General features: G+C 39.3%; 1 protein-coding gene across 2 annotated transcripts in view; it reads right to left on the bottom strand.

The window, feature by feature from the left end:
* FAM120B (family with sequence similarity 120B) overlaps positions 1-26,519 on the bottom strand; it is a 57,761-nt gene that overhangs the window by 24,335 nt on the left and 6,907 nt on the right. Inside the window, exons 1-6 of one of the 2 annotated variants that reach the window (XM_052673766.1) lie at positions 24,264-24,304; positions 20,085-21,130; positions 16,987-17,167; positions 11,673-11,768; positions 5,045-5,217; positions 699-791 (exon numbers count right to left, since the gene is read on the bottom strand). In XM_052673766.1, coding sequence (XP_052529726.1) covers positions 699-791; positions 5,045-5,217; positions 11,673-11,768; positions 16,987-17,167; positions 20,085-21,104 — 1,563 coding nt within the window. In that variant the 5' untranslated portion in view covers positions 21,105-21,130; positions 24,264-24,304. Of the gene's footprint in view, positions 1-698; positions 792-5,044; positions 5,218-11,672; positions 11,769-16,986; positions 17,168-20,084; positions 21,131-24,263; positions 24,305-26,519 lie in introns of those variants that run through there. The other variant, XM_052673776.1, reaches the window with a different exon arrangement.

Genomic DNA, 26,519 nt, shown 5'->3' with positions numbered 1-26,519 from the left:
CACGTCTGTTTCCACAACAGCCACGACTGTGTAATCCATACAGTTTCTGCTGTATTTTCATTCCCTGCTAACCATTTACTAATAAATAATAAAATATCCAGCACTATGTTAGAAAAGATTCATGCACAGATCATAAGCTCTAGGAGATTAGACTAGACCACATCAACACAGAAAAGAAAAAATAGTTCTCCATAACCTAATATTATAGTCTAGAATGACCCAATAGGTCTTCACTACAATGGGGCCACATTAGGTAACACTTTTTTTCTGGCTGGTTATACATTCTGCCACAAACAGTAATACCAGATTCTACTTAGTGTGGTGATTTTCAAACAGCTGATGTTCTGAAACCCTGTTCTTCTACGTAAGAAAAGAAAAGCAATGTTGCAGGACAAGATTCACCATTAAAATTTTCCATCATTGAAATATCCAGAAGCCAAGTTAGGCAGAAACCTGAGACTCATTCCTTCACCCTAGGAACCCAACCACTAGAGAATATCCTTTCTATTTTTTTTCCCACATGATTAACAAATATAAATATTTACATGAACTGTAGCACTAAAAGCCTACGTGTTTACCACCACATTCAGTTCCCATATCTCAACAAAAAATTAAAGCTCAATCCCCCTAGCCCCTCAAAATATTTATCTCTGAGTTTCTGTGAACATTTTCTGTTACTCAGTTATTCCAATCAGTACCTGCAAATTTGCCAGTTCAGCAGCTGACTTTCCTCTGAGGCAGAGAATGAGTGCCACAAATGCATTTAAGTCTTCCAGAGAGAGACTACTGACCTAAAACAGACGAAAAAGTTATTTGTAAGCTTATTTGTAAGCTCTGAAAATAAATTTTTTGATAACTGGCTCCACTTTTTCTCAAGTATACCAAACTTAAATTAATGATCTCAAGGAGTTATGACAACGATGAATTCACTGACAAGGAAAAGACATTTAAATGGAACAAAATGCTGAAGTTCCAATATTTGAATGAAGTGCATAGCTCGTTATACCAGTGTATAGCATATATACACAATTTCCACACACCAAACAAAACGCCCGTTCTTTATATATTGCCTTCTTCTATTTCTTTGGCACTTCTTAACAACAGGAAATTTCATGGAATCACAGAATGGCCAGCGTTGGAAGGGACCTCATGAATCATGAATTTCCAACCCCCCTGTCACACGCAGGGCCACCAACCTCCCCATTTAATACCATACCAGGCTGCCCAGGGCCCCATGCAACCTGGCCTTGAACACCTCCTAGGACAGGGCATCCACAACCTCTCTGGGCAGCCTGTTCCAGCATCTCACCACTCTCTCTGTAAAGAATTTCCCCCTGACATCCAACCTAAATCTTCCCTCCCTCAACTTAAAACCATTTCCCCTTGTCCTATAGTTATCTACCCTTTCAAAGAGCTGACTCCCTTCATGTTTGTAGGCTCCCTTTAGGTACTAAAAGGCTGCAATTAGGTCTCCCCGCAGCCTTCTTTTCTCCAGGCTGAACAAGCCCAGCTCCCTCAGCCTGTCTTTGTAGAGGAGGTGCTCCAGTACCCTGATCATCTTTGTGGCTCTCCTCTCGACCCTCTCCAACAGCTCTCTGACATAGATGTCACAACCATTAGGATTTATTCAAATGCTTACATGGTTACCTGTTAATTGTTACATATAGATGTGGGAACAACTCAAGGCTGTAAGAAAACTAAGTCTAAAATACTCAAGAAAACATGAAGGAAAATTTTCAATTCATGCAATAGCTTACTCAAACATTTCTACCAAAAAAAGGGAGTACAAGGGGTATTTACAGTTGTGAAAAAGCATTTGGTGATTCTCTAGATGCACACAATCACCTCAAGATGAAGACAAAGCCTCTGTACCAGTCAGACTAACTCCCTGACAGTACTCTCTAATTCTGATCATCTATTTCCTCTGTGTGAACAACATAAATTATACATGTGCAACAAGACAACATACCAATTACAACTGTTGAGACTACGAAGAGGACTCTAAATCAGATTCACAAAGCACTGAAAATCATTATCAATTGGAAACTGAAGGAAAGTTTCTCTTGCAAAAGTGGGGAAATATGCAATGTGGGATTACAGTACAGCTAAAAGGCTGTAAGACCTACAATACTGCACTGCCCATCTTTTAATGCCTTGATTTTCAAGGAAAGTCATGCAAATCCCATTTCAATTCTCTTATGAGTTTCTATTAAGACTAATATGAATTACAAACTAAAAGGAAAAAATGAATGAGAAAAATAACAAAAAATACTGATGAAAATCAATAGGAAAAAGAAACACTAAGAAGCCGACTATGATTACTTCATTCATTTATTTGCTTAAGAAGAGCAACCCTCAAGATATAAATTATTCAACCACTACTGAGAATTGTTTTGTTTTGTTGTGTTGTGCTTTTTTCTTATCAGATCTTACTACGTATCTCATTGTAAAATACTTTCCTCTGTAAGAAGTTATTAAACCTTGCATAAAGCACGGGAATGTAAGGGATATCAGAGAAGCTTTAAGCTTCCAAATGTTCCTTAGTATTCATTAGCTCCACTAAGAAGGCTGCTAAGATCTGATAATAACCCTAAGTTACCCTGTATTTCAGCTCAGGTATCACCTTTGTGTACATTGCAACAAACCTGTGAATTTTATAGATCCTGGTAATAGGAATTTCATCTACAGAGCAAGTCTTGCACAATTCTGTCCTAAGAAAAACAAATCAAAGATTTCTTGCAAATTCAACAGGAAAAAAAAAAAAAAAAAAAACCACCAACAAAAAAACCTGAAGAGAGCATCATCAGCAAAAATTGTATTAATATCAAAACACTTTTTCAGTGAAATACTTCATTCGATATCCCAGCTTGACGAGTTATCACACTTGCACTGTTAAATTTCCTATAAAAGTACAAAAACTTAAAACGTAAATGTTTCTATCTCCCCTTTCTCTGGAGGCTCTACTGTTTGATCTCTGGAGTCATTCACTCCCCTTCCCATTTTTAATGATCGACCTGCTGGTTTTTTTCCACTGTTTTTGTTCTCAGTTTGGAGGATATTTGAAAAGCATCCTCACTGAAAAGAGTGCTCTTTAAATCAACACTTTCTTTATGCTGTTATGACACAAATTTTGTGGAAGCTTGGGTACTCACTTATCCTGATTCCTACAACAAAAAAAACCCCAACAGTTTCAGGTTAGATTAAAAGACAACAAATGAAACTGTTATGAAGTTCAATTCTCCCTCACATGAGCTGAGGGAAATGATGTTAGCCTGCCCAAGGCAACCTAAAACTATGTAGCTTAAATCACCACACGGTTAACAATCCACCTTAGCTCTTTAATACAAATGCAAGGCTGAAGTGTAAAGACAAGAATTAGACCACAGTTAGACAAACATTGTTTTCTCAGCTATAATAACAAGTGGAAGTACTACTCTCAACTCAAAGTGCAGTTGCCGACACTTACTCTTGTTCTTCCTATCAAACACCCCAAGAGAACAGATGGCAACATCAGAGCACTAAACAACTAAGCAATGAAACACATTTTAATCCAAATCAGATTGCTAGTCTGGTTCACAGGGTAGAATGTACCTGTGCAACTCAGAGCGCTGAAAATGGGACAGATGTTGAGAAACCAGCACTGCCATGAAAATCATTCCATCATCTGGCATGATGTCTTTGCTGTTCTTGAAAATAAGAGTCACAAAACTATTTTCCTCTGTTTTTAACAGCAGTTTTTGGTTGATAAGTTCTGAAGACCATATCCCTAAAAGGGATCTATTTCATTTTATTAATATTCTGTGTTCAAGGCTCAGTAAATACACTTTTCTGTAGGTGATCTATCCCATTACTTAACTTCTTAATCACATTGAAGAAAACATTCTCAAATAATCATACTATGGAAGACTATACAGAATAGCATGACAAATAAATGTGAAAACATATCATATCCAAACACGAAAAAAATTAAACTGTGACTTTAAAGCAAAGTACACAATACTTATCCTGCTGCACTGAAATGGTAAGGCATGAAATGTGGCTTCAGGACTTTGATCTTAAAAAAATATTTCCATTAATATCCTGCTATACAAAGATTAAAGAAAAAAAGGAGCTATATGGATCATCTGTTTAATTCCCATACATACTGCCTCAGTGCATCATCTAAGACTGAGCAAACACATATAAAGAAAGAAAAAACCAATAGGAAACCTAGAGAGAATCTGTTTTCACTTATCACAAACCAGTGTAATTCTGTTACTAAGACAAAACAAGTCTAAAAATCAAAACAAGGGATGAAATGTAATTCAGTGTTAGTAAAAATGCTAGAGTTCTCTAGATTAGATAAAAGCATTATAATTTTCTAATTCTCAGAGAGAAAAATATAGTTGTGAAAACACATTTGAAAGGTGGCAAGCATAAACAACACATTATACACAGAAGAAATATAATTAATGAAGTAATATTGCATTTAAACTTCCATTCCTTTTTATTACAAATAAGCTAGTCTGCAGGCTGCCAGGCATTTAGAATTCTAACTACTAACTAGTGATCACCTGAACAATTTAATCAGAAGGGCCATATCCTTAATTCTGACTTGAAATGGAGTAGAATACAAGCTGGTATGAAAAGTAGTGAGAGTCAACTAAATACTTATAGTGTCTGCTGGCATAACCTGCATAGTCACTTGAGATTTCTTCTTTTGATGACACTATGTAAACACTAAGAAAAGCTTTAATTTTCAAACAAGTCCTCAAAAGGGTGAAAAACTCCTCTATTTACACTCTCTCTGTTAAACTGCCCAAGAGACTTTGTCATGGACATGTGAGAGTTATGATGAACTACTAAAAAAACCATGTTTTTTAAACAGGGTGATGCATGTCAAATGGGGTAATTAAAATGCTGCAATGCATTATTATTGTATTTGATCAACTGTGCCTCCAGTAGTGATTATAAGAAAAATTGCCCACAGGCCAGCAAGCAAGTTTACTAGTCAATCACACCTATAAGAGCTGACAGCCGAAGAAACAGTAACTGTCCCAGTTACCTGCAGCATAAGGTAGGTCAGCAAGCAGCAGAATGCTGCAACAGGTGCTTCTAGAGCCTGGAGCTCTTCCATTGCATCCTGAAGGTGAAAGCATGCCAGAAATGTACTGTATCGTTGCTTTTCCACGTCAGGTCCTTTGGCAAACCACAGCGTTTTCAAATTAGGTGTTCCACCTACAAAAGAAATCCATTATTTTATCTTAACAGCAACAAGATAAAATACGCATTCCAAATTACAATTTGAAAGGAAACAACTAATCTGCTTTTGGCACTTGCAAGGACCATAGAGTGACAGTAACAGTAATTTGACAAAACCTGTTTTTTTTGAAAAAAAAACAACACCAAATACTTCAGGCTTTTAATTCAAACAAATTGTATTGAAAGGTTAGCTACAGGAAAGAAGGGGACAGACTCTTCAGCAGGGTCTGTTGTGATAAAACAGGGGGAAATGGTTTTTGGCTTAAAAAAGGGCAGATTTAGGTTAGATTTAAGGACAAAGTATTTTACAGTGAGGGTGGTGAGGCACTGGATCAGGTTGCCCAGAGATGTGATGGATGCCCCGTCTTTGGAGACTTTCAAAGTAAGGTTGGATCTGGCCCTGGACAACCTGATGCAGCTGTGCATGTCCCTGCTCATTGCAGGCGAGTTCGACCAGATGGCCTTTAAATGTCCCTTCCAACTCTAAGGGTTCTATGATTCTATCAATATAGTAACATTTAAGAAGAGTGGACTGAATTCAACTGTTACAGAACACAGACAACTTTGAGACATTTACCCTTTGCAAGAATAAAGGATGGCTTAAAGTTTGTCCTTTCCCCCACTCCCCAAGAGCATTAGGTGAGATCAGTTTCATCATAAAACAGTGATTCAGTGGGATATGACAGTGTCTCTTTCTTTTCTCTCCTAGAGACAGTGCACTGGACTCCCTCGAGGTATGCCAGAATCTCCTTTCTCCTGACCACCTTAAGGAACAAACTGGCTACTTATGCCATTTTGCTGGCAAAGCTAGACATTGCACTCAACAGAACGCTGTGCTGGCATAATTACTCTGCGGTAAGTTCACTAGCAAGTTTGGGGAAAAATTAATAAAAATAATTAAAAAAAAATCAAGGCTATCTGGCACTCTGTAGCCCCTAGGCAGACGTACAAAACATTACTGCAAACACATAGAAAAGAACAGTCACTGGTGATGTATAATATATCTCTCCAGGCTTTCCTATAGTGCCTTTCACCATAATGTCTAAATCTTTAATATTTACTCCCTGTTACCATCTCCCAACTTGTGATGCATTATCCAATGTAATATTTGTTCCCTATTTAAATTACATTTAAGCCATTATCTAAATAAACACTAATGCACATGAAATAACAGAACAGCTAAGTGGCTATGCCTAAGAAGCCCAATTACTGACTGATTCCTACCATAAAGCACTGCTGCTTCTGTAGATAAATAAAAGAGGTGTAAATTTTAAATGTGGGCCAATTAAGCTGCATTTGGTAACACCTTTTTTTTTTTTTTTTGAGATGTGCAGCTGCTGTCGTCCAGTTAGGAACACTTGGTGATAATAAATTATTAAAGTGACAAGGTGCTGAATTTATACAGATGATGTTTATTTAGCCAAGAAAGCTCATTAACCAAATGGTACTAATTCTACAGAGAAGGTGGAAGTAGAAAGTTCTTAGTATTTGCTTTCTTCATCTCCCCAGTATACGTCTGTTTTACTATTTAAGACCAAATTTCTCATCCAAATTTTTAACTATGTAAAGAACTACCACTGTACAAACCGTAAGTTTCTAATCTTTGTAGGACAAAATGTATGTAAAACAAAAAACAAACAATAAAACAGAACAACAATAACTTGATTAGGGTTAGAAAGGTAGATTAGAGATATCACAAACATTGGTGGTGAGAGGACCCGTATGGACAGCATGATACAGCTGGTTTAGATAGTGGTAACTGTTGCTTTAAGGAAATAAAAGATAGCAGAGTGAATTCCAGGAAGAAATGCAAAGATTACATGCGTAAGAACAAAACAAAGCCAACTTTTCCTACCAAGGCTAAATTAATGTAAGCTGCGAGACTATTTTTACTCAGGTAAGCCCAAAAAGTTTTGACGGCTTCTGCTTTCCCAAAGGTTCACGTTCAGCTGCATGAGGAGAAACTCCAAGAATCAGTTCCCTTTCTGACTGTACTTTTTAAAAACGAATTGCATCCAAGGGCATACCTAATAATAGAAATTTTTCTTTCTTCAGAGCAAAACCATGAACTACATCAATAATCAAGGCTACATATCTATACTGAGAGAGCTCAACAAAAAATTTGAGACATTTCTTCCATAAACAGTCCCTTATACTTTAAGAAGTGAAATTGACTTGCGCCTGGGAAAAAGAGGTACCGATGAATTATGAGTTATTTACTCTGGGAAAGAAAACTTGACACTATCTCCTTTTGGCACATACCGCCAAAGGCACTATTTTTTTGAAAGAGTCTCAATGCATTCTACAAATAATTAAATTCCATGTCATAATCAAGAGAGAGCCATTTATTAACCCTTAAAAGAAAGATAAGTAAAGCAAACAAATACACTGGAGTTTAATGATTTCCTCAGGACCACGTGTACAGTCAACAGACCTAAGATTCATATAAAGTAGATCCCCAAAACAGATTTCTGCTCTAGTTTAGATCTTACAGTGTATTTGCAGCAACTGGAAAACACTCCTGAAAGAGAAAGCTACTTGGACAAGAATGAGAAGTATTTTGCTTTTTTAACACATCTAAATATTTACTAAACTAACTTTGAAAAAACAACGACCACAAGTGAGTAACAAAAGGGAGAAAATTGAGCAAAACGTGCTCAAAAATACAACTGATACAACTTTACTGTAAAGATTAGTCATGAGAAAGGTATTTATCCTATTTGGGTCATAGAAATCATAAGGTCCCATGAACTACAGAACGAGACTTGATCTGCATATGCTTACGGTTATTCTCAATATACACAAGACTGTGTGAAAACAGTATTCAGTAGCATATAAACTGTAATCCATGGGCACTCCCAGAAAGGGAAGATCACAAAAAACTCCATGGGGGTGAAATGGTAGTACTTGCATGAATACAAACACGGTCAAAAAATAGGTGAGAGAAAAATAATTTGCTATTTTTTCCCCCCTTTTCCCTTCATAAATTTAAACACGCTGTCATCATGAAAAATATTTTGTTTGTTTGAACTTCAGTAACTGATTTATGAAGACACATTGCCTGCAAAATGCATTAACATTATGGGATCATTGAACACTGGACTTACACAAAGGTGACTCTCACCTTCTTACCAACTTAAATTATATCATCATTCTGTATATGGACACAAATGTATGATATGAAACTGTTTACATCAGTTTGAAGTAGTGACTGTTGACATTTCACTTTAGAACACCAGCAACAAAACAGCAACATTTCCTTGTTTTACACGCTCATGTAAAAACTCAGCAACACAAATAAGATTATAAAAATATACTGGACAATGCTCGGTGTACAGGAGTGCTCAATCTTAACATATGATCAACCTAAAGATGCTAGAAACCCAAATGCCACTTAAAACTGACAATTAAAGAAGCATTCAGGAATCAGTATCAGAAAAAAGTAGTTGGAATATGAGCATACTCATGGCATATTCCTGCAAGATACAATGATTAGAAGACTGAAAGTATATCCAGACTCCTTCAGGATAAAGTAGTCTACATACACAACAAGCTACAATATCCCATATGTTTCCAGGAATAAAATGAAATGTGAAATCTGTACATGTCCAGTAAAGATTTTAAAACTTTGTTCCATAACAAATCGTATAGACATCAAATGGATGTTCACACATTATGTATGTTAAACAGTAATTTCTTAGATCATAGATCTTCTAATGAAATTCATTTCTCAGACACATGTTTTAAAATCACTTTAAATAATGCTCTGTTGGTGTGTGGGAAACATTGCAATCACACTCATTCAGCTGAAAGGAAACATTCCAGAAGGGAGAAAGAGAAATAGAAAGAGAACAAGCAGAAATGCTAATTCAGAAGATTCTCCCAAGAAAAATGCATATCAATAATAAACACTTTAGTTTAAACACATTTTAAACTATCATTTTACAACCATTAGGATTCAATGTTTCATTAAAAAAAAAAATGCAAGCTTTTCATATTCAAGGCAGTTCTGCTGTTTTACACACAAAAATCCATGCAGTGGTAGAAACACTTTTTTTTTTAAAAAAAGATCAATGTGAAATCTATAATTTTTAATGAAGCACAATTCAAAATTCATACTAAATATTCTTTCTTTTTTAATCCAAATCAAATACAAGAGCCAAGATTTCCCATGTATTCTCAGTACACTTCTAAAGTAGTTACTATGACGCTATTCTTTTTTCCCCCAAAAAATTAAACAAAGAACTTCCTCAGACTGATTGCACCTGTGATTTCTCAAATAGTTCCTCCTAAGGTTTCTTGTCTTTTTTTGAGTAACCTGATCTTGATTGACAGCTTTGAACTCTTAACTTCCCTTAAAAACTTCTTTAAATGTAGCTCTAAATGTGATCCCTGTCTGAAAAATGTGATGCGCTGTAGAGAACCTTATTTGGTGAATTAGAAAGACGTGCTGTGGAAAATAAAAGATGCATGAGCGAATGTAAGGCATACAAATATGGACTGCAAAAATTTTAGAAAAATATTTGTTCGCTGAAGGAATGACAACAGAGCACTAAAAATAAACACTAGAAGTCCTCCACCCCCTTTTTAATAGTCTGCTGGAACAGCCTTTCATTACTGAGTTAGTGAAGATTATGTCTCCAAAGATAATGTTTTTACAAACTCCTGATATGCAGCTGCTGTACACAAACAAACTCAAAGTAATTTGAAATTTTATTTACTGTCAACATGAAGGTGGGTTCTGTGCATGATATGTTTGCAGAGCAGTAGAATCGGAGTACATTCCTCCCAAGAAAGGAAGAAGGTACTATATTACCTAGGAAGGAACATTTCACAACAATAAATACCATAATATTTACCATGCAATCAGAGAGTAACTATATAGAAATCATTTATACTTCTTTGAGTTTGTTTGTTTTACAATTGCATGCTCTCACACCATTATACACTGAAATAAAACAGTTCTACAGGACGGGCAAATCAGCTTTTACCCTGCCTATTCATATCCATCTGGAAAATTTCACGATGATTTTATGCCATCATCAAGTCAATTAGATAATCGCTCTGCTAATAACATATTGGAGCTACTGCACAGTGAAATTATTGTATATCAAATGAAGGGCTTATTTGCACTTTGTTTATATAACTCAATTCTTTCCAAACATGTCCTTTCAAAAGGATTTTGAACAGGCTGCTATCTAAAGATCAGCTGTCGTTCCATCAATCTTGAATTTGAAGACTGTTCTAAGGTATTACCAGCTTTAATAATGAAGATAAACATACAATCCTAGGATATTTTAAGAGACATTTTACTGTAACATCTAAAGCAATCCCTAAAAACAACAACAAAAAAGGCAGTGTGCTCCAACTTGATGTGTATATTCACAAAAAAGCAGTGAAAGGATTTAAACCAGATCAGAAAGAGGACTGCTATGCAAAGCTCTGAGTACTGAAAGAAGCATTAGAAATTACTCTAAAAAATATATTAGCTGATCATTTTTCTTAACAAGATATCAAAGGTATATCAATGGAAATAATGTTTTTCCTATAAAGACCACAAATCCTCTGAGCTCCTGGATCCACGTACTATTGGCTGAAGAGAAAGAGAGCTATAGCTGTGAGAATAAAGATAGAGTGGTTGCAAGCACAGTAGCATGGTCAAATTAACGATTAGAAGAATTTTCCCTCTCAAAAACAAACAAACAAAAAGAACCAAAAATGATATAGTACTGTTTACTTCCTATGCTAGACTTATATATAGTGTTAGTATATATATAGAGAGAGTATATAGAGTATAGCATGATACAGTTTAGTGATAAAGAGATGAGTGCCCAATCTTTTAATTAAAGTATCCTTCCCCATGAACACATCTCTCATAATAATGATTTCACGGAGTGCTCAAGAATACATATTTTACCAAAGGAAAGATGGTATGAACATACAGAACACCCAGTACTTAAGACAGTGAAAGACACCACACAAAAACAGGTAGCCCCACTGCACTTCTGCTGAAAACTGGGTTCTCTTTTCTGAGTTCAGGTGGTCTAAAATTGCCATAGTCTCCACCAGTCTCATTAACTCATTCTCTCAGCTCCACAGGAGAATTTTAATTACAGCCCCGCACACTACTTATTGTGGCCTCAGAGCAGTATTTAAAACATTTAAGGAATTGTTTGCATTTTAGAATAAATGTCTGAATTAGCACTGAGTTCCACAAGACACAATAATAAGATATAGCTCAAAGCTGAATCCTCTTATAATTACACAGGGCAAATGGAAGCAATTATAGGCATACAGCATTTTTAGTTTAGCTCACAGATTTCCACAACTACTTTGGATATCATGTCTGATGATGTCTTCGGATGTCTGATGTCTTCTAACCTGATTTCAGTGATGTCACTATTTCAGATTTAAACACTATTTCATCCTACCTGGAATAGAGGGCTGCACAGGTTGTATCAGGTCTGGCTCCTGTAGAGGATTTCCACAATAGACAAACCACTCTTTTACCATAGGACAGGCTCCATCTAAAAATAGACAGAATTGGGTGAGTAAGAGAAGTGCAAGTACTGACAATTGTGTAAAATAAAGAGTGGTGGTAAGGATTCTAAGTAATAGAAAGTACTTCATAATGACATGTTTGTTCAGCTTCTTTAAAAACAAACCAAGCAAGAAAAATTAATTTTACTATCTTTATGACAAACCATCAGGACAAGTGAAGAGAGTTTTTATTATGCACAATAAATGCGGTGTTTTGACCTGGGAATTACAGTCAGAAATACAAATGAAAAAGTCAGTGAAAAACATTCTACAACATCTTTCATCCAATTTTAGGCCCTCCTATTCTAAGGCAGTTCAGGCAGCTGTGGAGGCATTTGGTGTAGCTTAGGGACCTGCATGAGCTACCTCAACCTCACAGGGCCACATATGCAGCCAGTCCTCAACACGGTTCTCTTCTCAACTTGACCTGATGTTTCCCATGCCTATAAAGATAAAATTTTATAGGAGGCTTTAACTATCTATTTGAAAGCTCACAGCAGCGGAGTCACACCACAGCAAGATGCAGAGCTTTTAGATGCCATTGTTCCCAATCTTTATCTGGTATAAAAAGATGATTTATGTCTAATAGCTCAAGTGGCTTGTTAGCCCTCAAACCCCAACCGTACCTCACCATCCCATGTAAAGACTAAGGTGTTTCTTTACTTAAAAAGTTTCTCTACTTTTGAGCAACACACTCTCTACCCCATACCTACTTGTAAAGTTGAGTTCACATTTAAAATCCAAGGGAAGCTGTTTCCTGACCTTGTCCATAGTTCCATGCAGAAAATGACTGCTGGCATAAAATCCCTCAGATATGGGGCTAGTCTCAGGGTTATGGAAGAAGAAAAGAACATGACAAAACATTTTACTGCCCTGCTTCTTCTTTCTTCCTTAACCGTGGACCTACAGTGCAAGCTCCCAATAAACTGAAGAGTTGGCAGCTGAATTGCGAAGGACAGGCCTACATCTGTGCTTAGGATGCTTAATTGTTTGAAAATTGCTGATACAAAGAATACAATGAAAAATTCCTTCAGTAGGGAAAACAAACACATTAAACTGAGTATTCCAGTACATGAATAGTTTCACATCTTGATTACAAATCACTACCTATGACAATGTTATTTCATTAAGAAAAGCTTCAAATTTAATATCCCAAAGTCACTTTCACAAAGCATTCTGTTTTAAGGGTTATTAAGTAAATTACTCTGATTTATTCAATACATTCAGCTTGTTCAAACTCCCAGGTTTCAGCCTGGCTTCTTAAGGAAGCAAGGCTTATACAATTAAGATGCCTGTCTTTTAATTAATCGATGGACCCACAGTTCTTTTCCACCTCAAGATGGAAGAGTACAAAAGATTTCAACTGTATGAAATTGCAAAACATTTCACGAAGACAGTGACTTGGCAGACAAGAGGATCCTATCAGGGCACCAACTGAAAGAAAGGCAGGGAAGCGAAGTTACCTTTTCCACCTCAAATCAAGATGGCAAATAGCTATGGAAGAAATAGAGCTGAATAAAAAGACAGACAGGATCTGTGGAGAGCAACAGACAATAAGGGACATACTTGAGAACACAACATATTGCATGATGGAATGCTGTGGATGTGAGAAGTTAAGAGAAGTTAAGAAGACAGCAGGAACATGGAAATACAAAACTTTGCTGAGGGAAGCTGGGGGAGCCACAAAGCTCCACAACTCACAAAACATCAAAATGTCACTTGATTCCAAATGCTAGTGAAATACTATTTGTACATCACCCATTGAGCTCAAGTACAGTAAAAACAGAAAATAGTGTCAAACTTACAGTATCATCTTTTTAATCTATGCAGCTTCACATCAGCTCAGTGCTTTTCATTGCTATAATCCTTAGTAACAGAAATATATGACTGCTCTCATAAGATGCCAAATAAATACAGCTAAAACCCAAGTCATGCAAATTCACAGTACATTAACCTAGCAAGAACAAAATGGAGGTTTGATTAATAAATGCCAAACCTCCTGGCATGGAATTGTTGCTAGGGGAAAATTAAAAAGAAAAGGTTTAACTTTTCAAATTTTTTCCCCCAACAATGCATATACAGAATATCACCAACAGCAGCTCCTCTGCTTAAATAGGTTCTGAATGAATCATGAAAAGTCTGCCTAGCAGGTAAAAGAAAAAAAAAATTAGTTATGTGCAAAACACCAAAATTAGAGACTGCTGGAAATTCTGTGCTCCTCTACACCTGCAACAACAGCCCTACTGAGCTATCCCTGGTGGTAACTGGCAAAAATTCTCCTAATGGCCTGTTTTTGACATGGCATGGTCAGTCTTGGCTGCTAATCTTAGAACTGGGAGTGATGCCAGGACTTCCAGGAGCTGGCCACGTGTTCAGGCCACATTACATAACCTTGCAACTGGTGCAGGTATTTCCATGAACTGAGCTTGTGCCAAAACCTGTCGGCTTTGTTCTGAATTCTTTGTGCACAAAAGAGCTTGGCTGTACTACTTACTGTTGTTTTTCCCTCCTCTGTAATTTTTTCTAATAGTACAATTGTTCTAAGAGCAACACTGGAAGTTGTCAGCTTATGTATCACTATAAACAATACTCAACCCAATGATGAGAAGAAGCTCTAATAGTATTAATTATATATATTTTTTAAAAAGATAGGCAACAAATGGTGTATTGTCAAGATCACCATCAATCTCCTGTTTATTTTCACTGAGTCAAAATAAGGCTCTGATTCTGGTAACATTTCAGAGAGTAAAAGTGCTCACCATACACCAAATTACAGTCAAAGTCATAGCTCCATGAGCAATTCTTCCAGCACACTTGCTCACATTTTCAGGTAAGAGCTGATTCATTCATTCCTACTCCCTGTCATTCCTTCACCATAACTGTTCATGACTACAGAGCTGGACAGGGAAACAGAACCAGGTTAGTTACTCAACTGCAAGAAAGTAAGAGGGGAAAAAGTGATTATTTTCAGTTTCTCAATATAGGTCACCATGTAGCATCACAAACAGCTGCACCAGCACAACTGTCAGGTTGCAAAGGGACTGAAATGAGTGGCTGTGCAAGAGAATTCAGCTGGCACTGCTTATTACACTATGGCTTCAGGCAAAGTGGCATACTCTATGCAAGTGATTTCAAAGGATATGATACGCAGCTCCTGTTGATTCTTGGGTATCTTAGGCTACTTAAAAACCTCAACTTAAACATTCAAAACTTACAAGAGCTTCTTGTTTCAAGGTAGACAAAGCAGTTTAAATAATTTTCACCTGTTCTTAAATAAAACTGCAATCACTGCTTTTGCAAAATATTGGCTATCTCTATTTTAAACACTAAATAAGCAGATTTGTGAACTGCAAAGAGGCCAGTATCCAAACTGCAAAATGGAACATCATGTAGTTAGCCAACTTGGTTTTGGGTGAACTACAGTGGCAGTTTTTCATGATGGCAGCAGACTCCATGTGCACTATCTTAATTGGTTGATTCCTTCCAGTAAGCTCTTATTTTAATGCTAATTCAAAGTAATTCTACATCATATGACAATGTGCATACAGCGTAGTTTACATCTCCCCCTTCTACCTCTCACTGAATTACAAAAAATAATTGACTTTATCTGAGTAAAACTGGTAAAGGATTCTGCTTTGTGGAGAACGTTACTGCCTTGTAGCTTTAGAAAGAAATTCATTAAAAAGTAACATGGACATTTACTTATAAATCTCTATAGAGACTAATCAATGGTCTACACTTTTGCTCTGGAAGCAAATATACACTGGAATAAAATACCAACCAATGAAATACTGGAAAGCAACATAGTTATAGCAGTTAGTAAATACATGCACGAAATTAATAAATGCAGATTTAATATGGGACCCATACAGATACATTCCTTGTATCTTTTTGGAAAGGTAAGGACTGGGGGTGTTCAGCTACTGCAGAATTTTTTTTCTGGAATTTGAAGCATGAACTGAGAGCAAGTAATACGTGTTATCTGTGGTTTTATTTTAAAAAATAGAATTCTTTTAAAATAAAATCTCCTTCATGTCCAAATTTCATATTCATTAGAATTCCAAATTAATGTTTCTGCATTTCAATTCTGATCTACTTCATCTGAGTACTACAAAAAACTAACACAGATGCAAATCTGCCCACTACCCTGCCATCTTGCAGCAACAATTGTTAATTGGAAGTTTTGGGTCGGGGTGTTTCTGAAAACATCAATGAACATCCTGCTGCGTAGAGGAATAAACAAAACCCAACCAAGTTATAATTGTCTACAAAATTTAGAGGCAGTAGGCCGAAAAATGAAAGATGACAGATGTGCATGGCTACTGCTGAGCTTTTTGTTATTCTCTCTAAAGGACTGTGTAAACTCTGACTCAGTTTTTCCAATTTTTTTTTCCTATTATGGTGACTTCAAACTCCAGTTGGTGAAGGAAGTCAGGTACTTAATATATAAGCCTTTGCTTTGAATTTCGAATATTAAGTAGATAGTTTTGCACTTTCATTAATAAAAATGTAAAGTGATTAGCAACATATTAACAAGAATAAAACTGCAATGCAGTTAATTTTCAAGTCACTGCCTAAAAGCCACTGAGAGCATAAATAATTCTGTGTCTTAAAGTAGAATAAAAGCACAGATACACCCACTGCAGAATCTACTTAACACCGCTGGATAAATAAATCTCACTTTCTTCCACATTGATAAAAGCACTAATAATCACCAGCATGACTACTTGTGTTTGTATTACTGCAATAAATACATTTGCCTATCAAATGTTCTTAAAATTGCAAACTTAAAGTCAACAGAAGGTAAAATGGCAACAGTGCATTACTGTTTCGCAGAATAATATTACAGCTGAAGCTAATTCACTAGGAGCTATACTTTCTAAAGCAAAATAAGGCTTCGTATCCTCTCAAACTCTTAAAATGGCCTAAACGTCACAGTTTTGCTCAATCTTTTGATCATTAACAACTTCCATAACTTCTCATTTAAGAAAATACTTTTAAAAACATCTCTTTAAAAGCACTGAAATTTAGCAGCATGCAGAAAAACAATTTGTGAAGTTTTTTTTGTTGGTTCCTCACAAAGTACATTTCAGCTGCCCAGCTTTTATCCTAAATGCCATGCTGAATTAGCCAATGAAACAATGAATTCAAGATTTCAGATTTTAAAGTGTGCTTGAATAGTAGCGTAAGGAGCCTCAACCTTACCTCCTTCTGATTCCAACAAGACAGAATAAATATGCTGACGAGCAGGGCGATAGATGAGTGCCTGTCCAGGAATCTCTGTATCACAATCATCTTCCAAAGAGTTGCTGCACTCAAGCTCTCCATTACTCAGGATATTGAAGATTGCATAATTTTCAGATCGGATGTGATGTTCTTTAGCTAACTGTTCAAAGAAAGAAGGCGTTATCTTCAAAAGTAAGAACAATCAAACAGAAAAAAATAAATGCAGTAATTACTGGAAGACACAGTACTTTATCAGGAGAAGTAGACAGAATGTTTGGGAGGGAACAAGAACTTTTAAAAAAAGAAGTACAGTATATTTTCAGACACGTATCATTTTGTGGATAGGGATTGTCAGGGAACTCATCACTGCCCTTCTCTTTAGTCTCTCCCTGAATTCTGAAAATTGGTAGTTGTTTCTCAGTGACATCTTCTAAAGTGTAATCATTTCTAGAATTAATTCTGAATGCAGATGTAGAAAAATGAACTGCCCTCCATTAGTCACTCATCTTTCCCTCTCAAAAAAGGGTATGTGCACTTAAAGAATAAAAAAGTGAAATAATGACAAAACCCAACCTTTTTATTCTATTTCAGGATGAACTACACCAGACTCTTCCAAGAGTAATTGAGTTTGTGTAGTTTACACAGTGGTGAATCTGGAACACTTAAACTCACCACAGTTTTTTACCTTGCAATTTTACTTATTACCTTGCAATAGTTTTTCTCCCAGGTTAAGAAATAGTCTGTTGCAGTGAGGAAAACAAGGTCTCCAGACTTGCTGAGAAGCAGAATCACAGCAGTGCCCAGACTGCAGGTTAACCACACACTGAGTACAGACACGTCTGTACCTAGAGAGCACCAACAGGGACTGCTGGTCTGGAACATCTTACATGGAAAAGCAACGGAGTTGCTCTCAGGCACCTAACCAGACTGGGCAAGGGCAGAACCAGCCATACTTGGTACTTCACAACCTCAAACCAAACTGTAGGGGTGCTCAAACAGTTGAATGAGACCTATTATTTCCACGGGGTACCAGTAGTAGACTCTCTTGGATCCATACTGAATGGTGAGAGGCACTGAAGTTTCTCTGCTCAGCATTCCCTACGTGTCATGTTATCTATGTGACTGGGGTTGTGCATATACACAACTCTCTCAGCCTCCTTCACTGGAAATTGCCGGATCAGAGAAACTCACTGTCTCCACAGAATTCCAGCGTCTGCCAGAATGGGAACTCAGGAGTTCAAAGCTGCAGTCAAGCTTTGCTCATTATGGATCAAAACTAACTTAACTGAAATGTCATACTTTCCAAAGAACTGCACACATGAGCACAAAATGAACAGTAGGCTTCTGTACAATCAACAGAGCATTTTCTTATAACAATATCCTTATGGTTACCCTGGAAAAAATGCAGTCTCCCAAATCTGCTTTTACATATAGCAAAACCAAACCCGAGGGAAGAGGTAACAAGAGGTTATGTCCTTGAACTTGGAACTGGGCTGAACATGCCAGTTATGTGCATTTTATATAATGTGCAGGGCAAATGGAATTATTTTAAAGATTCCAAAATATGAAACAAAGCACACACACAACATACGAATATCTAAACACTTGTAGAAAAGCAGAAGACTAGTTAACATGTCTTCAATTTTGACTGTAATTTCCTTGGCTCAGTGACTGGCTTAACATAGGATTTATGCAGCAACAGTGAGGCGTTCTTCAATGAAGCTTCTAAACATTAACATTTTCATACAGTAGTAGCTCAGCACAATGCTAGAGAACTGCAACCCTTAAAATGAAAGATCAAGAAATAATGACCTCTTGTCATAAATACCACATGATATGTTCTCTTAAGGAGTAAGGATATTACTACTATTGTCCTGGCTGTAATCCAACATAGATGATTACATTCTACCTAATTTTTCCATGCACTTCAAACAGAAACGGTATTTTTCAAAATTTAATTAGGATGCAGTGATGTTTTTTTTTCCAATGGTGTCTTCTATTTAACTAGTACAGTGAAAAATTACATGTATTGTATTTGTGTGTGGTTAACATCAAACCCAGATGCCTACAGTTTAGCTGAAATGAGCATTGCATAGGTTTTAATTTAACTTTTAAGTGCTTTCTGAAAAGGAAAATGTACATTGTAGGATTACATGACAGTAATATAAGGAGGAAACAGAAAAACAGCTGTAAAGGAAACTAGGTAACATATAGACAAAAAAAATATCTCTCTTTAAAGCCCCTATGTATCTCACAAAACAGGGAGTAACAGTAATTCTATCATCTCCTTTAGACTTTTTTTTTTTTTAATTAAACTTCAATACATCTCTTAATTGCTATGCATTTGCAGTTATACTCTAAACTTACTACTGTTGTACAGACTCAGATGCAATGTAGCCCAGTTGGTGTAAAGATCAGTGCATGTGTTGGCAGCAGTTTTCTACTAGCCAGGCAGGCAACCCTAATTAATATATCCAATCTGCAGATGGTACCTCTTCACAACCCAACACCAGTGCATCTCTGCCCATGCAGGAAGCCATATGTGAAACTTCTTCACGCAGACCTGCCCTTTATGAATTAACAGGCCTCTGCTTTTGGTTCATCCGTGCATTATGTATCTGAACAGTAATGAGCGTGGTCCTAAAATCATGAAATATAGATTTATTGGAAGCTTTTCCAACACCTCCATGAAAGCAATTTCAACTTCTGCATTCTTAGCACAGCTCCCCTTTGGTACTTTGCCTGTGCCAGGCACAACCAAGCAGACCGTTAACCAGCTGTATCTGACCTGCAGCTTCTCAAAGCAAAAAGCAAGTTACTCCATTGTACAATACTTGGAAAGCACATCTCTTTGCCCAGCTGTGGGCCCATACATGTGCTGCTTCCCATTATTTGACCTGTCTGATACTTCAAAAAGAGAGAAACAACGTAATTAAAATGTGCTGCATCTGCCCTGAGTATGTAACTCTTCTAATCATGGCTCTAATTTAAATACATAGGATCAGCATACTCAGTACCAGCTTTCACTAAGTAGTCACGACAATGAAATGCCCATTAAGCTTTAGAAGCCAAAGTACCTGAAAGATTTCCTTATCTCGACACATGGGTGTTTCTTCTTGACCTGAGAACATTTTGAAATTTCTTGCATCAGGAGGAATCCATGGAGACTGCTGCCCTGGCAAAAGATAGGACTCCATTCCTCTGTGAAGTAATGTCTTGTCTGATCCCAGAGGTAGCATATCTTCCAAGTGTTTCAGGCTGCTGTACATGCACGGAATTTTGGAGATATATTTTGCTACAGCTAGAATTATGTTTGTTCTTCTGTTGTAGCTCTTATTCCTGGAGGGACAGATGACTAAACATTTATGCCAGAAGCCTTCCAGCATGTTTTCAGGAACAACATCATTGCCAAGCAAACAAGCAAAGAGAGGAAGGTGCATCATATTAAGACCTAGCGCACGGCAAAGATCTTCTCTGGAGTACATAACAGTGACTAGTCTGTCCAAGCAGAGCTTCTCAATGGAAAAATAGGGAGATGTATTATAGATGAGGTAGTCACTATCTTGCCCAAGAATTCCCATGCAGTTATGCTGCAAACCATATGCAGCCACCTCAAAATCTGCCTCTTGCAATGTGCACACTGTTTTTTGACCAAGTGACTTTAGAGCAAACCGTGTAAAAGTAGGCAAAGCTGAGGGAAGAACGAACATTCCTCTCCCCGGCTGTTTCCTGTGAGTCTTGATAAACTGAAATAGGTTGGCTATTTCCTTGTTATTCTGCTGCCTCCGTTTGATCCACTCATCTCTCTTTTTCTCTTCCACCACTCCATCAAAGTAAAACACCAACTCGATACCAGCTGCTTTAAAAGTTTCGATGAAATCCTCTAAAACAGTAAGGTACTCTCGCCACTGGCCACCACACACCCAGGATTCTGGTGTGTACCAGTGCCGAACACAACTCATGGCATCTACTACAATAACAGGCGTGACATCTGGATGATCGACGCGGTGTTTTTCTGCCATCTCTTTCAGATCTACCATTCTGCATGCGTCAGGGCAAACTCTCGCCACAAATCCCTGTAAACCTTTAATGCCCATGGTTGATTTCTGAAGCTCACCGCAGTCTGAAAGGAAAAAAATAAAAGCACCGTTCCAAAATGCAGTTTTGAGAAATGCTACAGTTGAAAAAACAGCTCAGAAATTGAACAGAATTTTTCTGCTTTTGCTAATAGCTTGCTCTTTTATCCTGGCCTTTAAAGTGTCACATCCAGTTTTCTTCCCATCACCGACTGACTATATAGCAGATTTGTTTTGCTTTCTATCCCTGCTTTTTTTTTTTTTTTTTTTTTTTGTATGAGTAAAAACTGTAGTTATCAACATGTTCTCAGAAGTATGATTTCAAAAATTTCAGAAGAACACTCTTAAATATAAAAAGTATACACTTCTAGAAAAAAACAAATATAGATGCAATTAAAAGCCTTACAGCATCTCACCTGGCAGTGTGCAACACATGAATTAATGACTTGACTTTCATACTAAAAATACATTAACATCTTGTAGCCAGATGAAAAAAAATACTGAATAACTTCAGAAATTGCTCCTGTACCTTCACTGCTCAAATTAGTCACCTGCTGTCAGCGTTTACAGGCAGTACTCCATCAATGTGGCACCAGTTGCAACACCTTGACATTATCAGTATCGCCAGTTTGCTTTGGATTTACTTTCTGATTCATTTCACCATGCTGTCATTTGGAGACGTAATATTAAGTTTTAAGACACATTAAAGAACTACAGACTTACCTACCCTCAGTAAATCTACAAATCTCACTGTCACCGATAGTGAAGTTAATTTATTTTATTAAATGAGATCTCTAACATGCACAGCAATTTTGAGTCAACCTATTTTCAAAGACACATACACAAGCACTGGCTAGAAACTAAATAATTAAAACTGGAATAAGTCTATTTTCTATTTGCAAACGGCCGAAAGAATGAAGCACAGTCTCCAACTTCTGTGGCAGAACTTTATTTGGAATGCTAAATGAACCAACGTATATCTTCCATAAAAAGAGTCGCAGGATAAAATTAGAACCATTGATGACCTCCACTTCGTTTCCAGAAATCTCATGGCATATTATTAGTTTGGCACAGCTTTGACATTAGATGTGCTTTTTATCACAATGCTATTTTAAAGGACTTTGCAATGAAAACTGGAAGAAACAAGTTGATTTTCTCATTGAGCTTCACTTTGTTCTCTATTCTCAAAAAGATCTATTTGCTTTTATGCTGATTTTACTTAAAAGTTGAATGCCTCTTCCGTTAGTGAAGATATTCACTATGTTTTAATTAATCAGCTACAATTTTTGTTTTGTTTTTCACGCCACTCTGACAATTCAGTTACAGGTAGTCTTCAGAGCATTACATTGCTACATAGAAACAGCTGCCCAGGGAAGCGGTGGAGTCACACTCTCAGGAGGTGTTGAAGGAAAGGGTAGATGCAGTACTTAGGGACATGGTTTAGTGGGCATATTGGTGGTAGGTGGATGGTTGGACTAGATGATCTTCTCCAATTTTAACAATTCTATGATTGCAATAAACATGTCTGTGATATACAGAAGAAAAAAAAAAAGGGGGGGGAGGGAGAAAGTTGAATTCAGAAGTATTGCGATTGGAAATTTCTACAGGTATTTTTGAGTTCTTCTCCCTTGAAGTTTTAAATATTTAGATGCCTTTCAGATATAGCTTTTGAATGCCATAGTCTTCAATGCAAGATGAAATACACAAATGCACGTGTAATAAGATCTCGAAATATACAACAGACATCACTGTTAGAAGAATCAGAAAGGAACATGCATAAATCACACACATTGCTGTACAAGTATGCAAGGTAGGGCACTGCTTTCTCTGAGATGCTACTTCCTTGCAGTGATACCTGTGTGCCCTTAACAGTCCAGCCATTTGCTTTCCAGGAAAGATACGCTTCTGATTATGAATGATTTGAGTCCTGGAAGGTTATCTCTTTTTATCACTTTCCATGGAGACCTAGCAATGGTGTGAAGATCTTCACCCTTCAAACTCACTGCAGAGATGTAAAAAGCCATAGCAGGTCTTACTTCTGCAGTAACGCATCATGTCCAAGAAAAATTTAGGAATCAGTGCAGACTCTGTCCCCAGCAGCTATGCAGCTAGAGCAAGAAGTGCAGTAAACAACTTACAAGCTATACCATGCCATATGCAACTGAAAGAGACATTTTCCCCACCTTTAACACCTGTATCTGAAGATATTCTTGCCTAAGACCTCATGCAAATCTATGATATTATTATCATCACTATCAGAAAAATCTCCATGACCAGTAATGACCTAGTTTAATTAAGAGGCAGTTAACAGCCAGCCATATAAGCAAGAATATCGGCCGCTAGTGCCATTTCAACATGACCACACACGTTTACTGAAAAAGTCACTAAAAAAATTGAGGATTTTATATTCTTCCACCCACCCTGTTCCACCACTAAACAGAAACGTCCACGTTAAGGAGGAGCCACGTTTAATTCATTCAGTGTCTGAAAAGGGAAGGCAAACATTCTGCCCAGAATGCTTCTGTCAGGGATTCCTTAGCACAACTGTGCTATGGTCACAACAGTGATCATAGAATCACTGGGATTGGAAGGGACCTCTGGAGATCATCTAGTCCAATCCACGAAGAAGTAGGACTAAAACACTTTATGTTGGAATGCTTACGTTTCTTAACAGAGGAAAACGTATTTTGTGCAGTGAAGGCTGGATGCTTGTTACTTTTGTGAGACAGACGTCTCAGTTGACTTTAGCTGCAAAGCTACCAAGTGCATGAACTAGAGGGGAATAAAAAAATCCTCCATGACCCAAAATAGCCAGTTTCCCTCTAAGCGCTGTATAGGCCCAAAGATTCTGAGTATCCTTACACCACGGCCTCTACCAGCCCCCAACCTACGACACGCATGCTATGCCCACGAAATCCCGCGTCCCATCTCAAAGGGCAGCCAGCAGCACTCCGCCCCAGGAGCACAGCCCAGCACAGCCCACCACTTCCCGCTCACACGCACCGCCACCCGCCGCGGCCTCGCCGCTCTCCGGGCACAGTGAGCAACCCGGTCGAGGCGCGAGCCCGCCGCGCAGCGAGCCCTTCCCGCGGGCGGGCATGCTGCCGGCCAGGAGCTGGACTCCGCTCGCCTTCACCCCCCAGCGCCCCACCAGCACTGCGCGGCGCCCCCACCACTGACCCGAACAGGCGCTTCCGCTTCTCCCAGGGCGGAGCCGCGCATGCGCGCAGCGGCCGGGCCGGGCCCGAGGAGCCGCGGATCGGGAGGCTGCGGTGCCGTCCGACGGCTGCGGCGGTCCGCTCGCATCACAATGGCGACCTGGGGTATGGGAAGGGTCTCGGACTCGTCCGCGGGCCTGCTGTCCCCCAAACACTGTGCCCCAAAACAAACTCGAGAGGGGGCGATGACAAGGGCGGGCAGCGAAGTGATTTGGTTAAAAAAATAAAGTCCCAGCCTTGCATCTGAGATTGATGCCATTTTGCATCTGCGCCGCTCGTTGACCGGTGTTTGCGGGGACAAATAGCAGGGTTTGACCAACAAAGTGACCTCTGGGACCCCATGGGGGAGCCGGCTGTGTGAGGTGGGGGTGGATTTGCCATGTTTGGGGTGTGCGGGGAGCTCCGTGTCCCCACTGCATGCCCACCTCTGCCCGCAGCCAACAGGTGGGGCCCGGATAGCTCCACATGTTCTCAGGCGAAGGAGGGGAGCGAGGAAGGCTGAGATCTGATGTTATTGCCAGGGAAAAATTAACCAGAGCGGTGCTCTGGGGAGCGCAGATTAATATATTTGGTGGCTCGGCGTGCACAAAGCCTGGCCATTGTGGCTGTGTCTGAATGCCTGTGAATAGGACGGAGCATATGTGGCCTGTCACCGCAGGTGCCCACATCTGTTCGTCTCCGGGCAGATGCTCTAAGAAAAGCGGAGAGCATTTCCAAAAGGACGGCCCGCCCCATCCGTACCCATCCTCTGCCTCATAATCACCTTCTGCAAAAGCCCTCTCCCCCGCGCAGAGATGCAGGAAGAAATAAAAACAACACAAATTGGAAGTGGCTCAGAGAGCCCTGCAAACATACAACCAAACTGTTGCCCCCTCTGCTCCCCCCCCTCCCATCTCTACCCCCCTCAAGGTTTATTAGCAGCAGGTTCTGCGCTGCAGCCAGCACACAGTGTGTGCACTGAGTGGGGGGTGGGGGGGAGGGATGGGGGCCTCAGGGGACAGAAAAACCCCTCATGCATGAAACATGGTACAGTACAGTGGCACGCAGGGAGCAGGGCTGCAGGCAGGGAGCAGGCCTGGGGGAGCACTTTGCAGACACTCTTTGGGGTTCTGGCTTATAATGATGATAAGTAAAACCAGTGAAAAGACAAGAGGGGGTTTCCTTAGGTGAAATGGTGAATGCATTAAGAACTGCTGCTGAGAAGAGCCTCATTGCCAACGTGCAGAGCACTCTTCTGAGAAGTACTATAAGTTTCCCTGTCTGCACGATGTCAGCCTGCTCATGCCTCCCATTGCATGGCCTCAGAACCAGGGAAGGCCTGATCCAGCCCTATGGGGGCTTCAGGTTTGTCCTGGCTATTCCTCAAATTGGAAGGCACCATGGGTGCTCCTCACACAGTTCCCAGTTCCTGGGGTGGGGAGCAAGCGTGGGGTTAAGAAGGAGAAAGGCTTCTTCTGTTGCAGTAGGACTGAACTGCACCCAAGTGGACCCTGGAGATGCAGTGATTTGTCCCCACATCCCTTCTGCAGAAGTGAGGCAGGAGATTTCAGCAGATAGGTGGGTTGCTGGGAAGTGGGCTTTCGTGCAGTCTGGGCACCCTGGAGAAGGCATCTCTCCTAGGGAGGGAGCCCAAGGGCCTGAGGCACGGGAAAGAGCCGGGGAGCCCTGTATGAGGTCTCCGGAGTCTCACAGCAGGCGCTGCTTCCCGCTTCCCTCCGTGTACCCCTAAAGGATGTGCACCCCGATCCGTCCCGTTTTGGAAAAGCACACACACACGAGCGGCCAATTTTATCCCTCGCGGTTTCCCACGAGCGAAATCTCGTCGGAGACGAACCAGGGAGAAAACCCAAACAAACGCGGAGCGCAGGGGAACGGGGTGGGGGGGGGAAGAAGGGGGGGGCTCACTTTCTCCTCGTGTGCCATCGGTAAAACACATATAGGGGCCACTTCGGGATTTGCCCGGGGATGGGTTGGAGAGCAGCTGGCTGTGGTAATCGCATCGGGAGACAAAGGAATGCCCCGCCGGTCCTGGGATCACAGGTAAACACACGGCCATTGTCATGGAAATGAGGGGCGAGGATAGGGCCGGAGCAGATGATTTGCGATTTGAAAAAGGGGGTTGGGGGGGAGGGAAGGCCCGGAGCTGCTTATCTATCATCTGGCCTCGCTGTGTGCCAGCTGAGCCACGCGACTGCCCATTCTTATTCTAATCAGCACA

Source organism: Tympanuchus pallidicinctus, unplaced genomic scaffold (genome assembly GCF_026119805.1).
Source record: "Tympanuchus pallidicinctus isolate F22 unplaced genomic scaffold, pur_lepc_1.0 scaffold1, whole genome shotgun sequence".
Taxonomy (NCBI): Eukaryota; Metazoa; Chordata; class Aves; order Galliformes; family Phasianidae; genus Tympanuchus; species Tympanuchus pallidicinctus.
This window is presented reverse-complemented; position numbering and strand designations above follow the sequence as displayed.